The sequence below is a fragment of the Rhinopithecus roxellana genome, chromosome 7 (assembly GCF_007565055.1).
Source record: "Rhinopithecus roxellana isolate Shanxi Qingling chromosome 7, ASM756505v1, whole genome shotgun sequence".
NCBI lineage: Eukaryota > Metazoa > Chordata > Mammalia > Primates > Cercopithecidae > Rhinopithecus > Rhinopithecus roxellana.
Genome location: NC_044555.1, coordinates 59,891,848 through 59,912,047, shown reverse-complemented (window position 1 = coordinate 59,912,047; position 20,200 = coordinate 59,891,848). Strand labels below are relative to the sequence as shown.

At 53.4% G+C, this 20,200-nt stretch overlaps 2 protein-coding genes across 3 annotated transcripts; both read right to left on the bottom strand.

Moving 5' to 3' along the window:
* Positions 1-228: 228 nt before the first annotated feature.
* Positions 229-1,723, bottom strand: LOC104667048 (cancer/testis antigen 1-like). 2 transcript variants are annotated; one of them, XM_010369234.1, is made up of 3 exons: positions 1,450-1,723; positions 747-876; positions 229-517 (listed from the first exon to the last, which is right to left on the bottom strand). In XM_010369234.1, the coding sequence occupies exons 1-3, from the start codon at positions 1,721-1,723 to the stop codon at positions 379-381; spliced, it is 543 nt and encodes a 180-aa protein (XP_010367536.1). In that variant the 3' UTR covers positions 229-378. The 2 variants fall into 2 exon arrangements, with proteins under 2 accessions (XP_010367536.1, XP_010367535.1); XM_010369233.1 differs by having other exon boundaries at positions 747-879; positions 1,453-1,723.
* Positions 1,724-8,283: 6,560 nt separating this feature from the next.
* Positions 8,284-9,222, bottom strand: LOC104667054 (olfactory receptor 10Q1-like). Its single transcript, XM_010369237.1, has one exon. The coding sequence runs from the start codon at positions 9,220-9,222 to the stop codon at positions 8,284-8,286; it is 939 nt and encodes a 312-aa protein (XP_010367539.1).
* Positions 9,223-20,200: the final 10,978 nt, after the last annotated feature.

Here is a 20,200-nt window from a genome sequence, read left to right as displayed (position 1 = left end):
ATAAATGCAAGCATATTGAGGAAAGTATTCTAAAACGTCCACAGTAGTTAAAGCTGAACGGCGGGACCCAGTGGCTTTTCATTTTCCCCCATTTCCCAAATTGTCTTCCATTACCTTGTGCTACTTCAATCTCTGAATCCCAGAGCCTCCCCTGCAACCCGAGGACAAGGGCACGCAAGTCCCAATTAAAGGGCATCGCTCGCCGAGAAGAGACTCAGACACGGAATTGTAGCTCACTTTTATTTCCTACAGAAACAAACATGTAAGCCGGCCTCCTCCAGCGACAAACAATCAGGCCCCCACAATGAAGTGGCCACTCGTGCAGGGACCATCCCCTAGGGGAGGAGGCACGACCTAGGAAGGGGCACCAGGCTGGGCTTAGCGCCTCTGTCCTGAGTGAAGCAGAGCCAAAAACACAGGCAGAAAGCACTGCACGATCCACATCAACAGGGAAAGCTGCTGGAGACAGGAGCTGATGGAGAGCTGGAGTTGGCGGTGGTCTGCAGCAGTCAGTCGGCTAAATGTGAGGGGCGAAGAACATCAGGTTAAAGGCGACACCTCTGCACCCATCTCCCCAGGCTCCCTCGGGTGGCGGCGGGCCTGGTGTACCAGGTCTCTGTTCTGAGACCCTGTGCTTGGGTGTTCCCAGGTCTCTAGCCTTCTACCCCTCCGGGGAGGCGGATCCCAGCCCCCAACCCACCACCATCGTCCGCCCAGTCCCTTCCCTGTCCTGGTCCCGAACCGACATAAACAGTAGGTTGCCGGACACGGTGAAGTCCTTCAGAACCGCCCCTGGTCGGGGGAGCGGTGTGGCATCCGGGGACAGGATCCTGCGGACCAGCTCCGCTTCCATGGGCGATGAGAAAGGGATCGTGATGTTCCCAGTGGGGACCCGGTTAAGGAGCTTGGACTATGCCTAGGACTTGGCCGGTGCCCATCTCATCCCCACAGGCTGTCTCCCCACGCACTGGCCCAGGTCCTGAAGCAACCCCACCCAGCTGTCTTGATTCCCCACTTTCCTCTGTGGCACCCCAAGCTGACTCCTGCGTGCCTTTCCAAGGCCCTCCCCACCATGACCCCTGCCACATCAGCCGTCCCCCCATCGCTTGACCACCCCCAGCCCCATCCAGCCCACACCCCAGCCACCAGCTCCCACCTTGCATGCTTCCCCCCAACTCCTGATCCCTTCTCACACCCAAGACCCCCTACCTCCTGGCGCTGTGCCCGTCACCCCATCGCCCAGCACCCACCGTGCACACGCTCCACCTCCCATCCCCTACCTGCTCCCTTCCTCTGAGCCACACCCCCCCACCTCCAACTCGCAGCCCCCACTCCCCCCCACCCGGCCCCTTACCCCCATCTCCCAAACGCCACCTCCTGCACCTGACCCTGCCCTCCCCCACCTGCTGGCCCTGCCCCCCCACCTCTTGACCCCGTTGCCCCCAACAGGATACAACTGAACCAGGCGTCTTTCCGCCCCCCTGGCCCCGCACTGGCAGCTTCCATTCTGTGCAGAAGCAGCACTGCCACGCGGCACCCGTGGGGCGCCTCCTCCCGGCCCTGAGGCCCTTGCTGCCCCTGCACCCTGGGGACCTCCGTCGCCCACAGCGCCCGCCTCGCCTGGGCCGCCAGCATAGCCCCCTGGGCCACCAGGAACGCCAGGGCCCCCTGGGCCATCAGCATCGCCCGCCGCGCCCCCTGTGCCCTGGCCTGCGGCCTGCATGGCTCCTGGACCTCTGTGGCGCGCTCAGAGAGAAAGTCAGGGCCCACGAGGACGCGGAGGCAGTGAGGCTGCAGGAAGTTCCGCCCCCTGGCGTGCGAGGGGCAGCCCGGGATCCTCAGGGCGCCTGCGCACAGGGTCCCTACTTCCGGCCCTGAGAGACCCTGGGCGAGCCCTGGAGCGCGTGACTGGTTCTCGCCAACGCTGCCCCGCCCCAAGAGAGCCCGGGCCGGAAGGTGGCCACGATGCCAGCCTGGACCCCTCACCCCTGAGCAGCCGACTGTCCGCCGGGCCCTGTCCCGGGAGCCCTGCAGGGAGTCGGGCACGGCGGGGCTCAGCCTGTCCCATCCCCCAGTCTCCCTCACACCGAGGAGCAAGGCGGGCCTGGGAACACGGGGCCAGGGCTGTGCGGCCATCGTCCCAGACTCTGCCTGCCCTGCTTGTCCTTGGGGGAGTGCCCAGGACAGACCGCGGGGCCAGGCCTCTAACTGGGTTCAGCAGCTTCGGTCCCTGTCCTGGTCGCCCAGCCTGGTGTGGGAGCTGGAGCTGCAGGTCGGGTGGTTCGGGGGTGGCCTCCCGTCACCCAGGGGCTCCCTGGCCCCAGGTCCAGCCCACGTGGATGGGAGGCACCAGCGGGACCAGAGCTGGGGGAGGGAAGGGAGCCAGGACTCCTTGGGGGGACCCCATAGTTCCCTTGTCTCCCAGCACAGACCTCATGGGATCTGCCTCTCTCCCTCCTTCCCTTGCTCCCCTGGCAGCGTCGGAGGTGCGGGAGGCCCTCAGCTGGGAGGTGACCCTGTGGTCTGCTGGCCTGCCGGGTGCTGGCCTACTTGTGTGTCTGGAAGGGCGTCAGATCCACAGGAAAGGTGCTGCGAGAGGTAGGCAGGGGTGGGGGTGGCATGGTCCTAGGAGCTGGGTGTCTGTCTCCACACCCTGTTCACAAGTCTGTGGGAGTAGAGGCTGCACTACTCCATCCCGGGTGTCTGGGCTGCTCACCAGGCCAACTCAGGCTTCCCACATCCTGCACCCTGGGCTGGGCATGAAACGGATCCAATCGTCCCATAGGCTGTTCTTTTTGATAAACATAGAAACTGACCCTTCTGGTCTTCAAGCTTGAACCTTACAGTTGTTTTATCTGAATTCCTTCCTCAGGAGATGACCTTGGGGCCTCTCAAAGTATCAAAGAACCGAAACTCACCAGATCACCACATCCAGGCAATGAGATGCTGGACCCCCTCATTCATCAGGATTGCTTTCTGGGCCCTCCCGAGTTCCTGTTTTCCTACACATTGGTGCATTTCTTCCCTGCTATATAAACCCCTAGTTTTAGTCAGGGAGTTGGATTTGAGACTTAACTCCCATCTCCCCGGCTGCAGCACCCAATTAAAGCTGTCTTCCCTGGTAATTCTCTTCGTCTCAGTCATTGGCTTTCTGTGCGGCCAGCAGCAGGACCTAGACCAAACCCTTGGTATTTTGGTAACAGGCACACCCGCAGGAAAGGACCCCGGACACGGCTCCCACCTCTAGGCTTAAAGCCAATGCACTTCCCGCACCTCCAGTCTTCCGTGTAGCAGCTTTTACCTACGTATGTCTGTGCCACATCCAGTCCTGAGACAGCTGAGTGACCCTGAGAAAGGCTTCCCCGACACGGGAACAGAGGCTGGAGGGCTGGGGCTGGCAGAGGACAGCCCAGACTGCGGGGACATTCTTAGAGCGCTAAAAAGCCAATGCAGACACAGCAATAAAAGCATGCCATTTTCCAAAGCAGGCTCCGGCTTCCGCCTCTGCTGCTTTAAGAAGGGGTTGGGGTACAGGAGGTAGGGGGAACCAGCTCCTCCAGCTGGAGCTGATGCGGTGAGCAAGGCTCTGCTCTGGAGGCCTCTGCAGCCGGCACCCTTCTGGGGACTGGGAAGGGAGCAGGGAAGGCAGCAGCCCAGGGAAAGCCTCGTCCCCCTGGAGCTAAGGCACTTGGCGGGAGAGCAGGACGAGAGTGGGCTGGAGAGCAGCCACACTGGTGGAGAAGGGTGGGTGAAGGGATTCCACAGGTGTCTAGAAAGCTGGAAAGAGCTCCTTGGCAGGTCCAAGCCCCAGGTGTAGGGGAGGACCAGATGTGGAGGACAAAGACGGTTGTCCAGGGGGATCTCCAGGCGTTGGCATTATTGGGTCCTACTGAGATGGGGCCGTCAAGGAGAAAACACAGGCTGTGTGTGGCAGGGCGACAAATGAGTGCTGCTACCAAGCTCTGTCCTGTTTTCTATGCACGTCTCAGAGCCCCTCCAGTGACTGTCATCTCCGGCCTCCTCCTGCACCTCTGTGTTTGTAGACATCTTCTCACATTTCAGATCCTGCTGAGCCTCTGGGCCCCCTGCACGTGCCTTCTGACTCTCAGCTGCTGGGATGGGCACCTCTGTGCCCTGTGCCAGCGCCCCTCCTGCAGCTCCCGACACATCTCCTTTTTTTCCTGTGCCCTGCACAGGGTGAGCCTGGAAGCTCGGGGGAATTTGTACCCTTGGACACAGCCCCCCACCGATGCGGCCAAGAGTCACCGGATAAATGTCTTAGTCTGTCACCCTTTGAAGGACAACTCTGAGGTGCGGCTGACTGTGGAGCGAATGAAATGAAACGGATGCACAACGATGGGTGTGGACAAAGGAACACCGACTTCTCAGGCTGCCGATACGTATCTCAGTAGAAGCACGGGGGAGGGGGAATGCTATATAGAGAAATATTGCTATAGTATCTGAACTGTTTAGAATGTATTGACCTAATAGAGACACAATAAAAGTGAAAACATTGGAAGAAAATTTAAATGAACTTTATTTGATTGTTGGAATGGAAAAGACTTTCTTTCTTCCTTCCTTTCTCTTTCTTTCTTTCCCTTCCTTCCTTTCTTCCTTCCTTCCTTCCTCCCTCCCTCCCTCCCTCCCTCCCTCCCTCCCTCCCTCCCTCCCTCCTTCCTTCCTTCCTTCCTTCCTTCCTTCCTTCCTTCCTTCCTTCCTTCCTTCGTTTCGTTTTTCCATTATTATACCTTAAGTTCTGGGGTACATGTGCGCAATGTGCAGGTTTGTTACCTAGGTATACATGTGCCATGCTGGTTTGCTGCACCCATCAACTCGTTGACCCAGCAATCCCATTACTGGGTATATACCCAAAGGATTATGAATCACTCTACTATAAAAACACATGCACACGTATGTTTATTGCAGCACTGTTCACAATAGCAAAGACTCGGAACCAACCCAAATGCCCATCAATGTTAGACCGGATTTTAAAAATGTGGCACATATACACCATGGAATATATGCAGCCATGGAAAAGAATGAGTTCGTGTCGTTTGCAGAGACGTGGATGAAGCTGGAAACCATCATTCTCGGCAAACTAACACAGGAACAGAAAACCAAACACCGCATGTTCTCACTCATAAGTGGGAGTTGAACAATGAGAACACACGGACACAGGGAGGGGAACATCACGCACCGGGGTCTGTCGGGGGTGGGGGGCTGGGGGAGGGATAGCATCAGAAAAGACTATTCTAAGCCTACTAGCAATGAGAATAATGATAACCAGTAACATTTGTTGGGTGGTTACCACGTCCCAAACCACTGTCGTAGGCACTAGACAAGAATCAGCTCATTTATCCAGAAATACACCACATTTTCATTGTCGTTATCCTTGGCGGCGAGATAATGGTTGGTTTTTTATTTTCTCTTCCAAACTTGCCCACATTTCCTCTTCTTTTACAGTGAACTGAACATGTATTACATTTATAAGCAGAAAGTGATTAAGAAAGTTATTCATTACTTGCTGTTGAGGAAAATTTCTAATGAGCTCCGGAGTGAGCCAGTTTGCCAAAGTTTAAATTAGCCTGTTCGATTCACTGGAGGCTGTGTTTTTCCTCTGAAACTTGTTCTAATTGGCACCTTTTCTTGACGCAATGAGGCGGACGGTGCCGTGATGAAGTCCCTGAAGTCACCAAGCCTTGGGGCCCACGCTAGACACCACGGGGCCGATGTCACCCGGCTCTCCCGGTTGTCTCTGTGGCTTTCAGCCACTTCCAAAAAACCATTGTTTCCAAATTCCATACACGCAGTTCATCCTACCTTGAAAGTTATTCCTCCAGAGGGCTGTTGATAGTTTGCTTCATCAGCATTTTGTCACTACCACACAATGAGATTTTTCTTTTTTCTTCTGCACCTTGGGGGCACTCATGAAGAACACATGTGTGCTTAAACACAAAACGTACCAAGGCCCGTAAGAGCCCCTCCTCTCCAGAGGGCTGGTCCTGGTCCACACACGCTGGCAGTGATCGCCTGTGTGTTTCCGAATCAGAGAAGACTTGCTCGGAATGGATGAAATGTATTTGAAATCACATTTGGCATCATCTGGAATGGCGAAGCTTCAGAGGTGACAGGGCCAGGATGTCTATATTCAAAGAGGGCCGTCGAATTAAAGTTAAGCAGGGGTCTCTTTGCTTGAATTCCAGAGTTTCAAACCAGTACAGTCATGTGCGCTTGGATGGCCTGTAGGTACTTCCAACCCAACCTGTCCCCAGCCGACCTCACTGCCTGTCCCCCGACTCCCGGAATGGCTTCCCTCTGCTTCGTTCTCTGTCTTGGCGACGCGTGTTTCCATGGCCCCGTACTCTGTCATCTCACCTTCCGTCTAATCAGTTTCCTTCAATGTGTCGTCTCCACCCTCCCCAGGCCAGGTCGGCATCATCTCTCACCTATATGATGAGAACAATCTCCCCCGCTCTACGCAGATTCCCAGCCCCTTTCCCAGGAATTTGGCCTGAGTGGGGCGGTCTAAGTGGGGATGGTGTAGGCTGGCCTCATATGGACCAGGGGGAGGGCCCAGCCATACCTACCAGGGCTGGTGAGAGGGGCTTGTTTCGCCCTGTGGGGGTCATTGCGGGCTCTTGTGTGGGACTCAGGATGGGGGTCTGTTGAGAAGCCCCGGCTGGCCTAGTCCCCTGGCCTTGAGCCTTTGGTCTTCTCTGAGCGCCCACCCGCCATCACTTGAGGACAGTGAAAGGCAGCTGTGTTGACCCTTTGAGCAGCATGTGGCCGTTCCTAGGTTTGGTGGTAGGGGTGAGTGACCCTTTCCTGTGCAGGAATGGCGAGTACCCATTGTATGACAGTGATTTGTCTTAGTGCCTAATAGCCCAGCCTACTTTGTGAGCTCCATAAAGGCAGGAAGCTTGTCTGGAGCTTTTCTGTATCCCCAGTGCCAAGCCCTGTACTGGGGAGACAAGAGGTACTCTCTCATTCTTTCTTTCAAGAAATATTTCCTGGCCGGGTGTGGTGGTTCACGCCTGTCATCCCAGCACTTTGGGAGGTCAAAGTGGGAGGATCACTTGAGTCCAGGAGTTGGACACCAGCCTGGGCAACATAGCGAGATTCCCCCCCCCCCGCCCCCGCCGTCTCTTCAAAAGAAAAAAAAACATTAATATTAATATTAGCCAGGAGCGGTTGCACACACCTGTAGTACCAGCTGCTCTGGAGGCTGAGGCGGTAGGATCATTTGAGCCTGGGAGGTTGAGGCTGCAGTGAGCTGTGATCACATCACTGCCCTCCAGCCTGGGCTACAGAGTAAGATCCTGTCTCTAAAAGAAACAAAGAAGTGTGTCTTCCCTGCTAAGTGTTATGGTCGAGGGAAACTCAGAGATCCAACCACTTGGCCAGCCTGTGGAGTGAGAGTGGGGCCAGCAAACACATTCTTGAGATCATTACACCTGACCTTTGTCCCCGAGTCACAGAGGCCTCAGCCCAGCAGGATATGAAAAGTTTCTGTTTCATTAGCAACTGGGATCTGAAGCCATTCCTGTGCCAAAACTCGGGGGGCTCACGGTTCAGTTCCGTTACCGCTTATGGCGCATCTATTATGTGCCAGGGGCTGGGGCGGCAGAGACCTCGAAACTGGTTCTCCCCTTCGAGGAGTCTCCAGCTCAGCCGGGGAGACAGACCACCCATGGGGCTTCTGGGAACAAGTGGCCCTTTCACTGACATTGGTAGGATGAGGAGGGGTCAGCTGCACTGGGAGCAGAAGTGGGGCCAAGCCTGACACGCCCTTGGAGCTGCTGCCTCGGATTACACTCTCGTGTCTCAAGCGATCATGACGTTGTTTTCTGGTGATGCAGGGATTCTGTTTCCAGGCTGGCTCTGCCTTTCCATCCAAGCCTTCCCTAGTCTGGATCTGGGAACTCCTTGTGTTTCTAGCCCTGCTGGTTGTTTGGTCACAGAAGCAGCTGGCTTAATGTTTCATTTGGGCCATCTGAGGCCCTTCTGCCTCTCAGTGTCCACGTCTCTGCCATTGCTGTGGGTGCTGGATGGAACTGTCCGCCCCAGACCTGCTGCGTCTCAGCAAACCTTCGCATCCCTTCCATCTGTCCGGCCACAGCAAAGGGGGCAGTGAGTCCCAGGTGCACTCAGAACCACGGAGAAGCCCTCAAAGGGAGGGGTGGGGCCACCAGGTGCATCGGGAGACAGCTGGGTTCTGGAAAGGGAGCCAGGCTGTTCTCAGAGGGCTCTGCCTTCCCCTTCAACTCGCATGGGGCTACTGCTTCATGGACTGTGACTGTGCAGAAGTCTCCTGAGGGCACCCTTGACTTCCTTGTTCCTCAGACTGTAGATCATAGGGTAGAGCATGGGGGTGACATTGGTGTAGATTAAGGACACAATTTTGTCCTGGTCGGGGGCGTAGCAGGACTTGGGGCGAATGTAGATGAAGACTGCACAGCCATAGTGAAGAAGCGAGACCAGCAGGTGCCCCGCGCAGGTGGAGAAGGCCTTGCTCCTGCCCGCGGCCGAGCGGATTCTGAGGACAGCCGCGATAATGAATCCGTAGGAGAGCAGGATCAGCAGGAAGGGGATCAAGAGGATGAGCGTGCAGACGAGGAAGACAGCAATCTCATTGGCTCGAGTGTTCGAGCAGGCCAGGAAGAGCACGGCAGGGATGTCACAGAAGAAATGATTGATCTCGTGGGACTGACAAAAGGGCAGGAGGAATATCAGCGTGGTCAATGTGAGGGAGAGCGCAAAGCCGCCAATGCACGCCAGAATCAGCATCTGCAGGCAGAGGGTCCTGGTGATGAGGAGTGTGTAGTGAAGGGGCTTGCAGATGGCCACAAAGCGGTCGTAGGCTGTCAGGGCCAGGAGGAAGCACTCCGCCCCACCCAGGGCAACGAAGAAGTGCATTTGCAGGGCACAGCCCAGAAAGGGCATCCGCTGGTTCCTGGACACGAAATTGGCCAGCATGTTGGGGGCAATAACCAATGTATAGCAAATCTCAACGGTGGACAGGTTTTGGAGGAAGAAATACATGGGGGTCTGCAGGCAGGAGTCAATGAGGGTGAGGAGCACAATAGTTGTGTGCCCCGCCAGGGTGACAAGATGCATGATTAGAAACAGTCCAAAAAAGAAGATTTGCAGTTCCGCCAGGTCGCCGAAGCCCAAGATAACAAACTCAGAGCTTAAGGTGTGGTTTTTCTGCAATCGGTTCATCCTACAGGCTGCCTTGTAGAACTGGGTTACAGGGTTTAGGTTTTGTTTTGTTTTGTTTTTCCAGCAATTCTCCAAGTCATGAGAAACCCTGAAGTCCTTTCCAGGAATGGGAGTGCAGCCAGCTCTCGCAGCCCTCCAACCCTCTTTTCCAGGCTTAGCCCTGGGTTTCGCTCCACCAGCTTTTCGAATTCTGCCCTCTGTTCACTGAAAATGAAGAACTGCTTATGGGATGCCACATCAGTTCACCTGTTGAATTATTATCAAAATGAACCCAGATGAGCAAATTCTAAACACGAAGTTGCTTTTCCCAGATGCTAAAGACAATCTTTCTGTCAGCGCTGTTCTATGCTTTCAAGACTTTTCTGGGGCGGGGGCAGGGGGCTGAGCTCGAGGTACTAAATAGGTTTAGACACAGTCACCGGGCTGTAGGGAGTTGCTGTAGGGTGTGGACACTCCTGGCTTTGTGCATCAGCCACTTTGTCCTTCCCTGACTACCACCTCCAAACTCCCAGGGTTCCAGCAGCCGACTGTGAGCAGGACGCTAGAGCACAGGACACTAGAGCGGAAGGGGCCCAACCCACCTCGGATCTGGTGCCTCTCTGGCATCCCCAGTCGATTGGGTGATTTATCTCTGAGCCCTGTAATTCTTTGTTCACTTCTCTGTCTACTGCAACAGCCTATGAGCTCCATGACGGCAGGCACAGTGTGTTAATGCGGCCTCTCAAACCACGGCTGGCACAGATTAGGAGTGTCAATAAATGTTTGTTGGCTGGCCTGAAGGTGGCTGATGGTTGTAATCCCAGCACTTTGGGAGGCTGAGGCAGAAGGATTGTTTGAGGCCATGAGCTCGAGAGCAGCCTGCACAACAGAGTGAGACCCCATCTCTACCAAAAAAAAAAAATGGTTTTAAGTTAGCCGGGCATGGTGGCATGCGCCTGTGGTCCCAGCTACTGAGGAGGCTGAGGCAGGAGGATCATTTGAGCCCAGGAGGTGGAGGCTGCAGTGAGCTATGGTCGTACCACTGCACTACAGCCTGGGCGACAGAGCCAGACCCCATCTCTCAATAAATAAATAAATAAATAAATAATATAAAAGAATAAATGTTTGTTGAATGAATGTCTGTTTTTCATTTCTGCATTTTCTACAGTTAGTGTGGGGTCAGGCATAGAGTGAGAAGAGCAGAGGGCAAAGGGCGAGCCAGGTCGCCGAGTGGGAGCGACGGGGACAGAGTTAGGAGAGAGTCAGGGAAGGAATGGTCTCAGGACAACAGGGGCTCAAGCACCCGGTGTGGAACCACACCCTTGGCTGGTCTGTTTCCCTGGAATCCACCGGGGAGGCGTTTGTTTCCTCCTTCCCTTGGCAGGACCTGGTGTTTCGCCTGCCATTTCTCCCCGTGCGTCCCTCCATCCCAGCAATCTTAAAAGATTCTCGAGATTCCGCAAAGTAAGAATCAAGGAGTGTCCAGTGCCAGTGGAGCTGTCAACTACAGGAGCCATTTCTACTGGGACCACTGAGGCGCAAAGTGGGTTCAGCGAAAGCCAAAAACCCATTTTAATCGTGATTTTGCTCAGCATAGGTGGTGACTGTGATTCCAGCTTTCCAGCCGCTTTTGCGTTGCACTGAGGATTACTCGGTTGTTTTACTCACCTGAAGGGCACCTGGAGTCTTTGAGCCGGACAGGTCCCCAGAGGGCCACGTGCCCACTCCTCGCCTTAGAGCACAGGGTCAGGAAGCCTTCTTCCCTGGATGACCCACCTCCTGCTCCTGCCCCCGCCCCTGGCTTCTGCCCCAGGTCCCCTGTCCGGACGGAGCCCAGCCCAGCTCGGGCTTCCCCTCTGGCATCTCCTCTCGCTATGGTCACAGGAGCCCAGGCTGGAAGGACGGGCAGAGGGCAGGGTGACCGGCCTCCCTCCAGACAGGGGTTCCCTCCAGAGAGAGCCCAGCCCCCTCCTGCGACCCAGCCCAGCCTCCCGCAGTCCCTCCATGGCCCCTGGCCGGCTCTCCCTGCGGGTAGGCGAGAACCTGCTTTCTGGGTTCATGTCTGTCTTCCTTGGACTCGTGCCCTTGCCTGTAGCTTTGCCACATCAAATCATGTCCACTCTTTTCTCCCATGACAGCACTGTAGAGACGTGGGGTGTGCTCTGTTTCCTTTGGGCCCTTAACCTTGAAAACACTGAAAGACACAAAAAGGAAGGTAAAAGTCACACGTCGTGCAAACACTTGAAAAGTAAGACGTGAAAGTCAGAGTGAAGATTCCTGCTTCTTCCGTCTTTCCCCACTCTCCAGAGGGAACCATTCTTAGCTGCCAGGGACATTTTCTTCCCTGCTTGGTGCCGTGCACGCAAACACGCACTCACACACTCACACGGGTTCCCACACACGCACGCACACACACATACACACACGTGCGTGTGCACAAACACCCCACTCACCCACTGCAAACATTCAATGGGATCATAGTCTACAAACTTCCCACCCTTATTGTAGTGATTTAATTTGTCACTTAACGAAATGCCTGGGAGCGGTTTTCAGTCAGCACTTACTGGCTTACTTCATTCTTTGTAGCTGCTGCATTCCACAGTATGAATGCGCTCTAATTTAACTAATTGTAGACTAATGTTAATAACAGAAAGTAATAACACACATAAACAAAAATAAAATCTAACTAAAATAAATCATAATTTCATCAGACTTTGAGTACTTTGCTGTTGAAGTGGCTTCTGGCGTTTATTTTTTACCACAGCCCATGGCACCGAGCGCATCCTGGCATAGAGCATGGCATACCTGGCTTTTCTCACTCCCCTGAGCACTCCTGGAGAGGAGGCCTGGGGTGGCCTGGGAGGGGCAGAAATCCGGAGAGCAGCGCCGTCTGGGAGACTCTTCCATTGAGAACCGTCTGCTATCAGTGAGAATAGCCCATCCTCGGGTGAACAGTGGCGGGGCCCAATGGCTTCCTGGAGCTCAGACGGTGGCTTTCCAGCCTGTCTGGACCACGGGGAGCAGCCCTCAGAAGGATTTGCTGGCAGCTCTTAGAAAGGGAGTGTCCTTCGAGGAGTCGCCAAGGTCTGCAACTTGCCTTAAATAGCGGCGAAGGCGGGACTCGGGAAGTCCCAGGAGAGGCCAGGAAGGCGCTGGCCAGCCAGCCGTGCTGGGACTCACCCACTGAGGGGAGTGACTTCCCCAGGTCACTCAGTTCCTCAGGTTCCCAGTGGAACCCAAATCCCGACCACTTATGTCTTATGTGCCAACCCTAGAGATGGCATAGGTCTGGGCAATGTTACTTCAGTCAGATCTGCTGAAAAGGCAGCCCCCGCTGTGCAATTACCAGTGTGTGAATGGACCTCAGGCTGACTCCAGAGGCCAGAAATGCAGAGGGTTGGCTTGGGTGGAAACCCGTGCCCCACGCCTTGCTAGAGAGACACATAAAGTGGGCAACGGGGCTTGAGATTGGTGGCCTTTGAGACACCGCTCCCCCGCCCCCCCACCAGACACGCACGCACGCACGCACGCACACACGCACACACGCACACACACAAACTGCACTGGGATTCTGTGCTTCTCTGTAATAACTCAGAGGGGACATTCTTCGGGCTCTCAAGGCCTCCACATTTAATCTGCAAAACCACAGTCATCAAAGTGAGTGAGTCATCTTCATGGAGTGAGGTGGGGAATCAGAGTCAGAGAACCCGAGAATGCTACTACTCAGCTGACCTAACCTTCCACCTAACCCCATCGTCACCCCAGGCGAGTGTAGCCACATCCCAATGACTCCTAACTGGGGTGCAGCCCAACGTCCAGCCTGCACCACGGTCGCCCTCTCAGTAGAGCAGGACCGAGGTCACCGCTGCCCAGCCCAGTCAGGGCGCTCCATCGTCCCCTGCCTGCCAGCCACAGCCACTCTAGGCTGCCAACCCCACATCTGCCACCACTGCCCTTTCCAGGTATACCAGTGCACAGGCCAATGCCACTGCCATGCCTCGGAAGCTTCCAGTCCTTGGAGGGCCAGCTCGGCTTCTTACTGGAAACGACAAAACAGGAAACAGGACCCCCAAACAGCCCTGTCTGAGCTTAGAATCACACACTCTCCCCCTCGAATCACTCCAGTAGCTTCTGCCTCTGCCTCCACCCCCAAAGGGGCTCCCAACACCGCACGGTGGCACGTTTCCAGCCCCTCCACCTTGCTCTTCCCCCTTCCTCCTCTCAGGCACCTGTCTCATCTCAGCTACAGTTGCTAAAACAGAGCTCTTCTGCTTATAATGGAGGCTCAGGCCATGGAAACCCTATTGTTCTCAGCACCCAGGGAACAGGCTTTGGGAGGTGCCCTACGAGGGATCTTGCCTTGCAAGTGGGAAGCATGCGGGACTGTTCCGGAGTTGCCGAGACTTCCTGAACTGAGCCGGCCAACAGCAGAAACCCAAGGACACTGTGGGAGACAGCTGGCCCAGAGGCCCAGGTGGCATTGACCTGTGCACTGGTACACCTGGAAAGGGCAGTGGTGGTGGACGTGGGGTTGGCAGTCTAGAGTGGCTGCGGCCGGCAGGCAGGGAATGACGGAGCGCCCTGAGAGTGCCTGCTCAGGGAGACCTTGGGGCACCTTTGGCAGGCAGCTTTCCGGCCAGGATTGCCTCGGCATAGGGCCCTGAGAGAGGAATGGAAAGCGAAGAAGATTCCAATAGAAACTGAACATTTTGAAAGAAAGGCACTGCAAATGACCCCTCAGTAACTGTGGCTGTTGCCTTTGCAAATTTCTAAACATCCTAAAGCAGCAATAGCTCAGGTACCACAGCTCTGAAAATTACCCAGACTTTCTGCACCTCCCTCAACTTAGATGTCAGTTAGAGATCACCAATTCTGATAGGGTTTGGGATGACGTGGGACTGAGTTCTGGGAACATAATTCTACTGGGATGGGACACTGGCTTGTCTTCTACATTTGGTGGCTGTAAGGCCGGGGCTAGATATTCCTGTGCATCCTATGAACTCTCTAAAGGGGAAAGTGACAGTGAGTTGGCATTTAAATAACCCAACTGCCGAGGCACTGAATAAACAGCACCCATTCCTGTGGATGGCGGTCTAGACTGCAGACCTCTGGGCCCACAAGCCATCGAGAGCATCTAGCTGAGTGGAAGCAGAGAGGAGGTTGGAGAGAGTGATTGGGGACTTCAGTTTCTTCCAACATTAGCTCACAAGATCAAAAGACTTTGGGGGGCGGGGGCCTGGGGTGGGGGGCAGGGCTTTTCTCTAATGCCTTTGAGCTTCAGCTTGCCGGGAGATTTAATTTTTATTTTATCTTATTTTTTTTGAGAAAGGGTCTGGCTCTGTCACCCAGGCCGGAGTGCACTGGCACGATCACAGCTCACTGCTGCTTCGACCTCCCAGGCTCCAGCGATCCTCCCATCTCAGCCTCCCAAGTAGCTGGGACTACAGGTGAACGCCCGGCTTGTTGGGAGAAAAGTTGAGTGTTGGGAGAGAAGCTGAGGCAGGGCTTCCATGTCTGACATAATGTAAAAGTCTTGGAACATGTCTGGGGTCCAGGGTCTAAAACCCCTTGTGGCCTTTGGAACACCAAGCTCTGTGCTAAAGGGTGGAAGGCTACCCTGACATACCATAATCTAAGCCCAGGGCGTGGCTTGGATAGAATCCAGGGCTCATGGCTCTGGAATGTGTCCAGACTTGCTGGCTCCTTGCTCTCCCAGAATCAATTGTATCTTGAGTTAAAAGAACCTGCTCTCCATTATCTCAAGTAGCAGAGCATATGCTAAACCATCACAGCTGTAAGTCATGTGCTTAATGCAGCAATGCTCCCTTTCAACCCCACATTCTCACCACCTGTTTCTTTGTTTGATCACCAATAAATTATCTGGGCTTCCAGAGCTCGGGGTCTTCGCAGCCTCCATACACTCGCGATGGCCCCCTGGACCCACTTTCTCTCTCAAACTGTCTTTTCTCATTCCTTTGACTCTGCCGGACTTCGTCACCCCCACGACCTGGTGTTGAGTCTGATCCCCCCAACACCGGCTAATTTATTTTTATTTTTTTTGTAGAGACAGGATCTCCCTATGTTGCCCAGGCTGACCAGGAGAATTTTGAACTTTATTGTCTCTGCAGGTAATTCTTCACGGGAGAGGGTTTACGTTTGGGACATGTGCTATGTTGGCCTCTCATTGTTAGAATATCTCATAGACGCCATTTGACCTTGTTGCAGAACCTCTGATGAGATATGGCGGGCAACAATGGCCAGAAATAATTTGGGATGAGCAAACAGAGTAAGGGGTAAACTTTTGGCTGTGGGTACACCATAGACTTACTAGTTAAGCCCAATGGGTTAAGAGGTATGTATTTGACCATTTTCACACTGCTACTGTTGTAGGACTTTCTCCTCAGTTCAGCTAAAAACTGGGTTCTTGTCACATGACCAGGAAAGATTTGGCATGCAGACATTTTGAAGGGTGAGGGGTTATGGGATATATTGGGCAAAAAGGAAAAAGACTCTCAGCAAAGCCAGAGGGGCTCCTGTTAACAGGCCCCCATCTCACAGGTTGAATCCCAGGTTACCACACAGGAACAGGAGGGGCCAGGCTCCTCCCACCTGGAAACCGCACGAACTTCCATGGTGCTACCCTGGTCTCCCAGTGCCCTAGCCGGTTGGAGCTTCTCCGGGACTCCTTTCTACTTGGCTGTTTCACTATGAAGAAATACCCAACACTGGGTAATTTATAAAGAAAGAGGAGTTCAATGGACCCACAGTTCCACATGGCTGGGGAGGCCTCACAATCATGGTGGAAGGTGAAGGACGAGCAAAGGCACATCTTACATGGTGGCAGGCAAGAGAGCATGTGCAGGGGAACTGCCCTCTGTAAAACCATCAGATCTCGTGAGACTTATTCACTACCGTGAGAACAGCATGGGAAAGACCCACCCCCGTGATTCAATTACCTCCCACTGGGTCCCTCCCACGACCCATGGGGATTATGGGAGCTACAGTTCAAGATGAGATCTGGGAGGGGACACAGCCACACCATATCGAGGTACAAAAATTTGTGAAACATTAGCTGTGCATGTTGGGGCAGTAACTCTTCTCTCCCCCAGTCTCCTCGAGGAAGGAGACGCCCCATGGAGATGCAGTAAAATACCCAGTTGGTGGGTGGCACCCATAGGTCCACATTTCTAGATCAAGTGGTTAATTTGTCAAAAGTTCTCACTGTGGGAGATCTGGCCTCTTTTTCCTTTCCTTCCTGCCCAGTTTGGTGGCAGGCAGCAATATTGGGGATGTGAGCCTGTTCTACAGACCCAAAACCTTCCTCCAGTGGGTCGCTCTAAGTCTAGACTAGGGGACTTGTGAGGAATTAGCAAGCCCATTTGGCTCTCCTAACAAGCCCTATCCACCAAGGCTGCTTCCCCATCTGCTGGCACATTTGTGGAATCTCTCAGTTGGTTAGGAACCCTAGCAGGGAAGACGAGCTATTTATTGCCGCCCCCCCCCCCCCCCCGCCACTCCCCCGATTGTCAACTTCAGTGCTAATGCTTGTAAATTGCTTAGGAATTCTGGTGCTAGATATGCAGGAATGCAATTCTGGTTGCCAGGAAGGTTGGTGGGGGGAGGCTCAGAATTCCTCTGGCTTCTTAAGTACCACTTCTGGTTTTACAGTGAACTCTGGCCCCCCTCCTCTCACCATGGTGCTCCACGCCTGCCTGGAGGGGGTGAGGAAGCCACAGCTGCACCCACAGCCTCAACACTAAGCTCTGCTCAATGAAACCCTCTGCAAGTACCAGGTTGAGACGTGATGAAGCCATCCGGTTGATCACTTTTTTGTCTCACTTGAGCTTACTCATTACAGTCCATTTGTGTTTTGAAATGGTTAGCTACAGATTTATAGATGATTTTTATTATTACCTTGTTTTGTAGTGGAGGCAACCACAAAGAATTCCATAATTGCAATTGCCTGAAGGCAGATAAGTATTGGAATTCTGGGTCTGCCAGGTGCCCACTCACTTCCTTCCCTCAGATGCTAAGGCTCTGCAGATCTTGGAGCAGGTGCAGGAGGGGTGATTTGGTTTCAGCCAGTCCAGATTTTGGAGTTCATGCGGATATCTTGTCACCACTTAGTTTTATTGTGGATGTTGCCCTCAGGTTTTGCTATCCTATTTCTCTCTCCATCTCTCTCTCTCTCTCTCTGTTATGAATATACAAAAATGATGTTACAATCATTGATGTCACCTCAGAATCTAGAAATTGCATCACTTCTATATTGGAATAATTCGTAAGGATGTTTTAACTTTGATACAAGAAAACCATAAGCATTAGAACTTCTGGGTAAAATAGTGACCGGAGGGCAAAGATTTTTAAGTCCTCTCCCCAGAGTTACCCTGAAATGACAAATGAAACAAATGAAATATAAACTATAAGGGGAAGCCAGTTCATCAGCTAACTAGGAAACAGCAGCAGCCCCTCACCAGGAACTGAGGAATTTCTCCTCTCTCTCTCTCTCTCTCTGTCTCTGTCTGTCTCTGTCTCTGTCTCTCGTAGTTCCAATCTGTCATGGATTGGTATTTTTGTAAAAACAATAACATTTATCATACGATTAACTGAAAAAGATCCCAAATCCAAGCCCATCTACTTTATTGTTAGAGTCAACAGACACTCTGATTCAACAGATTTACTCTGCCTGCCTATACACTCAACTCCTGTACTTACTACAGACTGGAAGCAGTTTCTGGATCACCGTCCACTTGCAGAGCGTATTCATTTATTTAGGGCTGTCAGAACAAAATACCACAAACTGTGTGGCTTAAAATGGCAAAAATGGATTTTCTTGCAGGTTCTGGCGTCCACTAGTCCGAAATCAAGGTGTTGGCAGGGCCGCGCTCCCTCCAAAGAGGCTCCCAGGGAAAAATCGTTGCTGGTCTCTCCTAGCTTCTGGTGGCTGGTGGCATTCCTTGATGTTCTGTGGCTTTTAGACGCTTGGACGCATCACTCCAATCTCCATCTCTGTCATCATATGACCTTGTCTCCGTATGTGTCTGTTTCCAAATTTTCCCCTTTTTAATTAAGATACGAGTCCTATTGGATTAGGGCCCACCATAAGGACTTCATCTTAACTTGGTTACATCTGCAAAGACCCTATTTCCAAATAAGGTTGCATCGACAGGTCCTGGGTCGACATGACTTTTGGGGGATACAGTTCAACCCGCTACACGGAGCATCCTCGTTTTGTGAACTTCACTTTCTGTGGCTCTCATGGAGAGGGTGCAAGACTAATTTAAAGGCAGGGGCAGCCTGTGGCTCCCTGCCTGTGAAAACACAGCGTCTTGGGGAATCACACCCGCTAACTGAGAGGGGCCTGGGTTGGAAGCAAGGTCGAGTTCTGCAGCAGCTGGAGGAAGGAGAAACATCTGGCCCCACCAGCACCCCTGGAAGTCCAGCTTTCTGAGAAGTCCACAGGAGTCTCTACTCCTGCCTTATACTGGTTACATGTGGCAGCACCGTGGAAAGGGCTGGCCACTGCCATGATCTGGCTTTCTGAGGGGGAATGTGCTGGGTCGGGGGCACCGCCCCACCTCTCTGCTGCCATTGTCTCGGGCTCTTCACATTTTACCAGATCTCTTAGCTGGAAAGTAGAACCACAGAGAGTCTAGACTTTTTCCCTCTCTCTTCATCCTGCCCGAAAGATTGGAACACAGAGTGTCTGATGGAGCCTCCTTAACTCCCAATATTGGTAGACAGAGACTGTCCTCTGTAAAGATGAGTGTCTTAGTCCATCTGTGTTGCTCCAAAGGAATAGCCGAGGCTGGGTCATGGATAAAGAAAAGAGGTTTATTTGGCTCAGGTTTCTGCAGACTGTACAGAAAGCATGGTGGTGGCGTCTGCTCTGCTCCTGGGGAGGGCCTCGGGCTGCTTCCACCCATTGTGGAAAGCGAAGGGAAGGTGGCATGTGCAGAGGTCACAGGACAAGGAAGCAAGAGAGAGAGAGGAGGTGCCAGGCTCTTTTTAAGAACCAGATATTCTGGGAACTAAGAGAGGGAGAGCTCACTTGCCACCATGAGGACAGCCCCAAGCCCTTCGTGAGGGATCCGCTCCCCTGAGCAGAACACCTCCCACCAGGCCCCACCTCCGACACTGGAGATCAATTTCAACATGAGGTTTGGAGGGCAAAAACATCCAAACTGTAGTAATGATCAAGCAGATGTGGCAGCTGGGACTCTGTGGGTCAAAAGAAGCAGAAAGCAACTCCACCAAGGTCAGGAAAGCATGGGACCTTCTAATGTGAATACCGGGTTTATGGGATGCGGGGTGGTTGTTTCTCATAAGCCCAGGACAGGACTGCAGCTGAGTCTCAGGAACAAACTGAAACCAGAGACTCAGACACCATCAAGACTTCCTCCCTCCCTGTGTCTTTCAGCCCTGTGGATCTGCTCCTTTCTTCCTTTTCTCTGAAGACAAATGTCTTCTGCACCTTTTCCCAGGATGACCGCAGCCAGCTCCCAAATTTACAGGGGTATTAGGCCATTCTCGCACTGCTATAAAGAAATGCCTGAGGCCGGGTCATTGATAAGAAAAGAGGTTGAATGGGCTCATGGTTCTGCAGGCTGTACAGGAAGCATAGCAGCATCTGTTTCTGGTGAGGCCTCAGGAAGCTTCCAGTCATGGCAGAGGGCAAAGGTGGAGTTGGATCATCACATGGCTGGGGCAGGAGCAAGGGGGTAGGGAGTTGCCAGATCTCATGTGAACTCAGAGAAAGAGCTCGCTCATCACCAAGGGGATGGCCCAAGCCATTCTTGAGGGATCTGCTTCCATGACCCAAACACCTCCCACCAGGCCCCACCTCCGACACTGGGGATCACATTTCAACATGAGATGTGGAGGGGATGAATATCCAAACTCTATCCCCAGGTGACAGTCAAGGTGTGGGGTAACTTGAAAACCCTCCTGCTCTAAAACATCATCAGGACTATCTCTCTGAGTCTCCCATATCCACTAA

Coding starts and splice junctions, on each gene's coding strand:
- LOC104667048 (XM_010369234.1), bottom strand. CDS start 1,723: ATGCAGGCCGCAGGCCAGGGCACAGGGGGCGCGGCGGGCGATGCTGAT. Junction 877..1,449: donor ACGCCTGGTTCAGTTGTATC/CTGTTGGGGGCA, acceptor CCACTGGGAACA/TCACGATCCCTTTCTCATCG. Junction 518..746: donor TCCGGCAACCTACTGTTTAT/GTCGGTTCGGGA, acceptor CCTCACATTTAG/CCGACTGACTGCTGCAGACC.
- LOC104667054 (XM_010369237.1), bottom strand. CDS start 9,222: ATGAACCGATTGCAGAAAAACCACACCTTAAGCTCTGAGTTTGTTATC.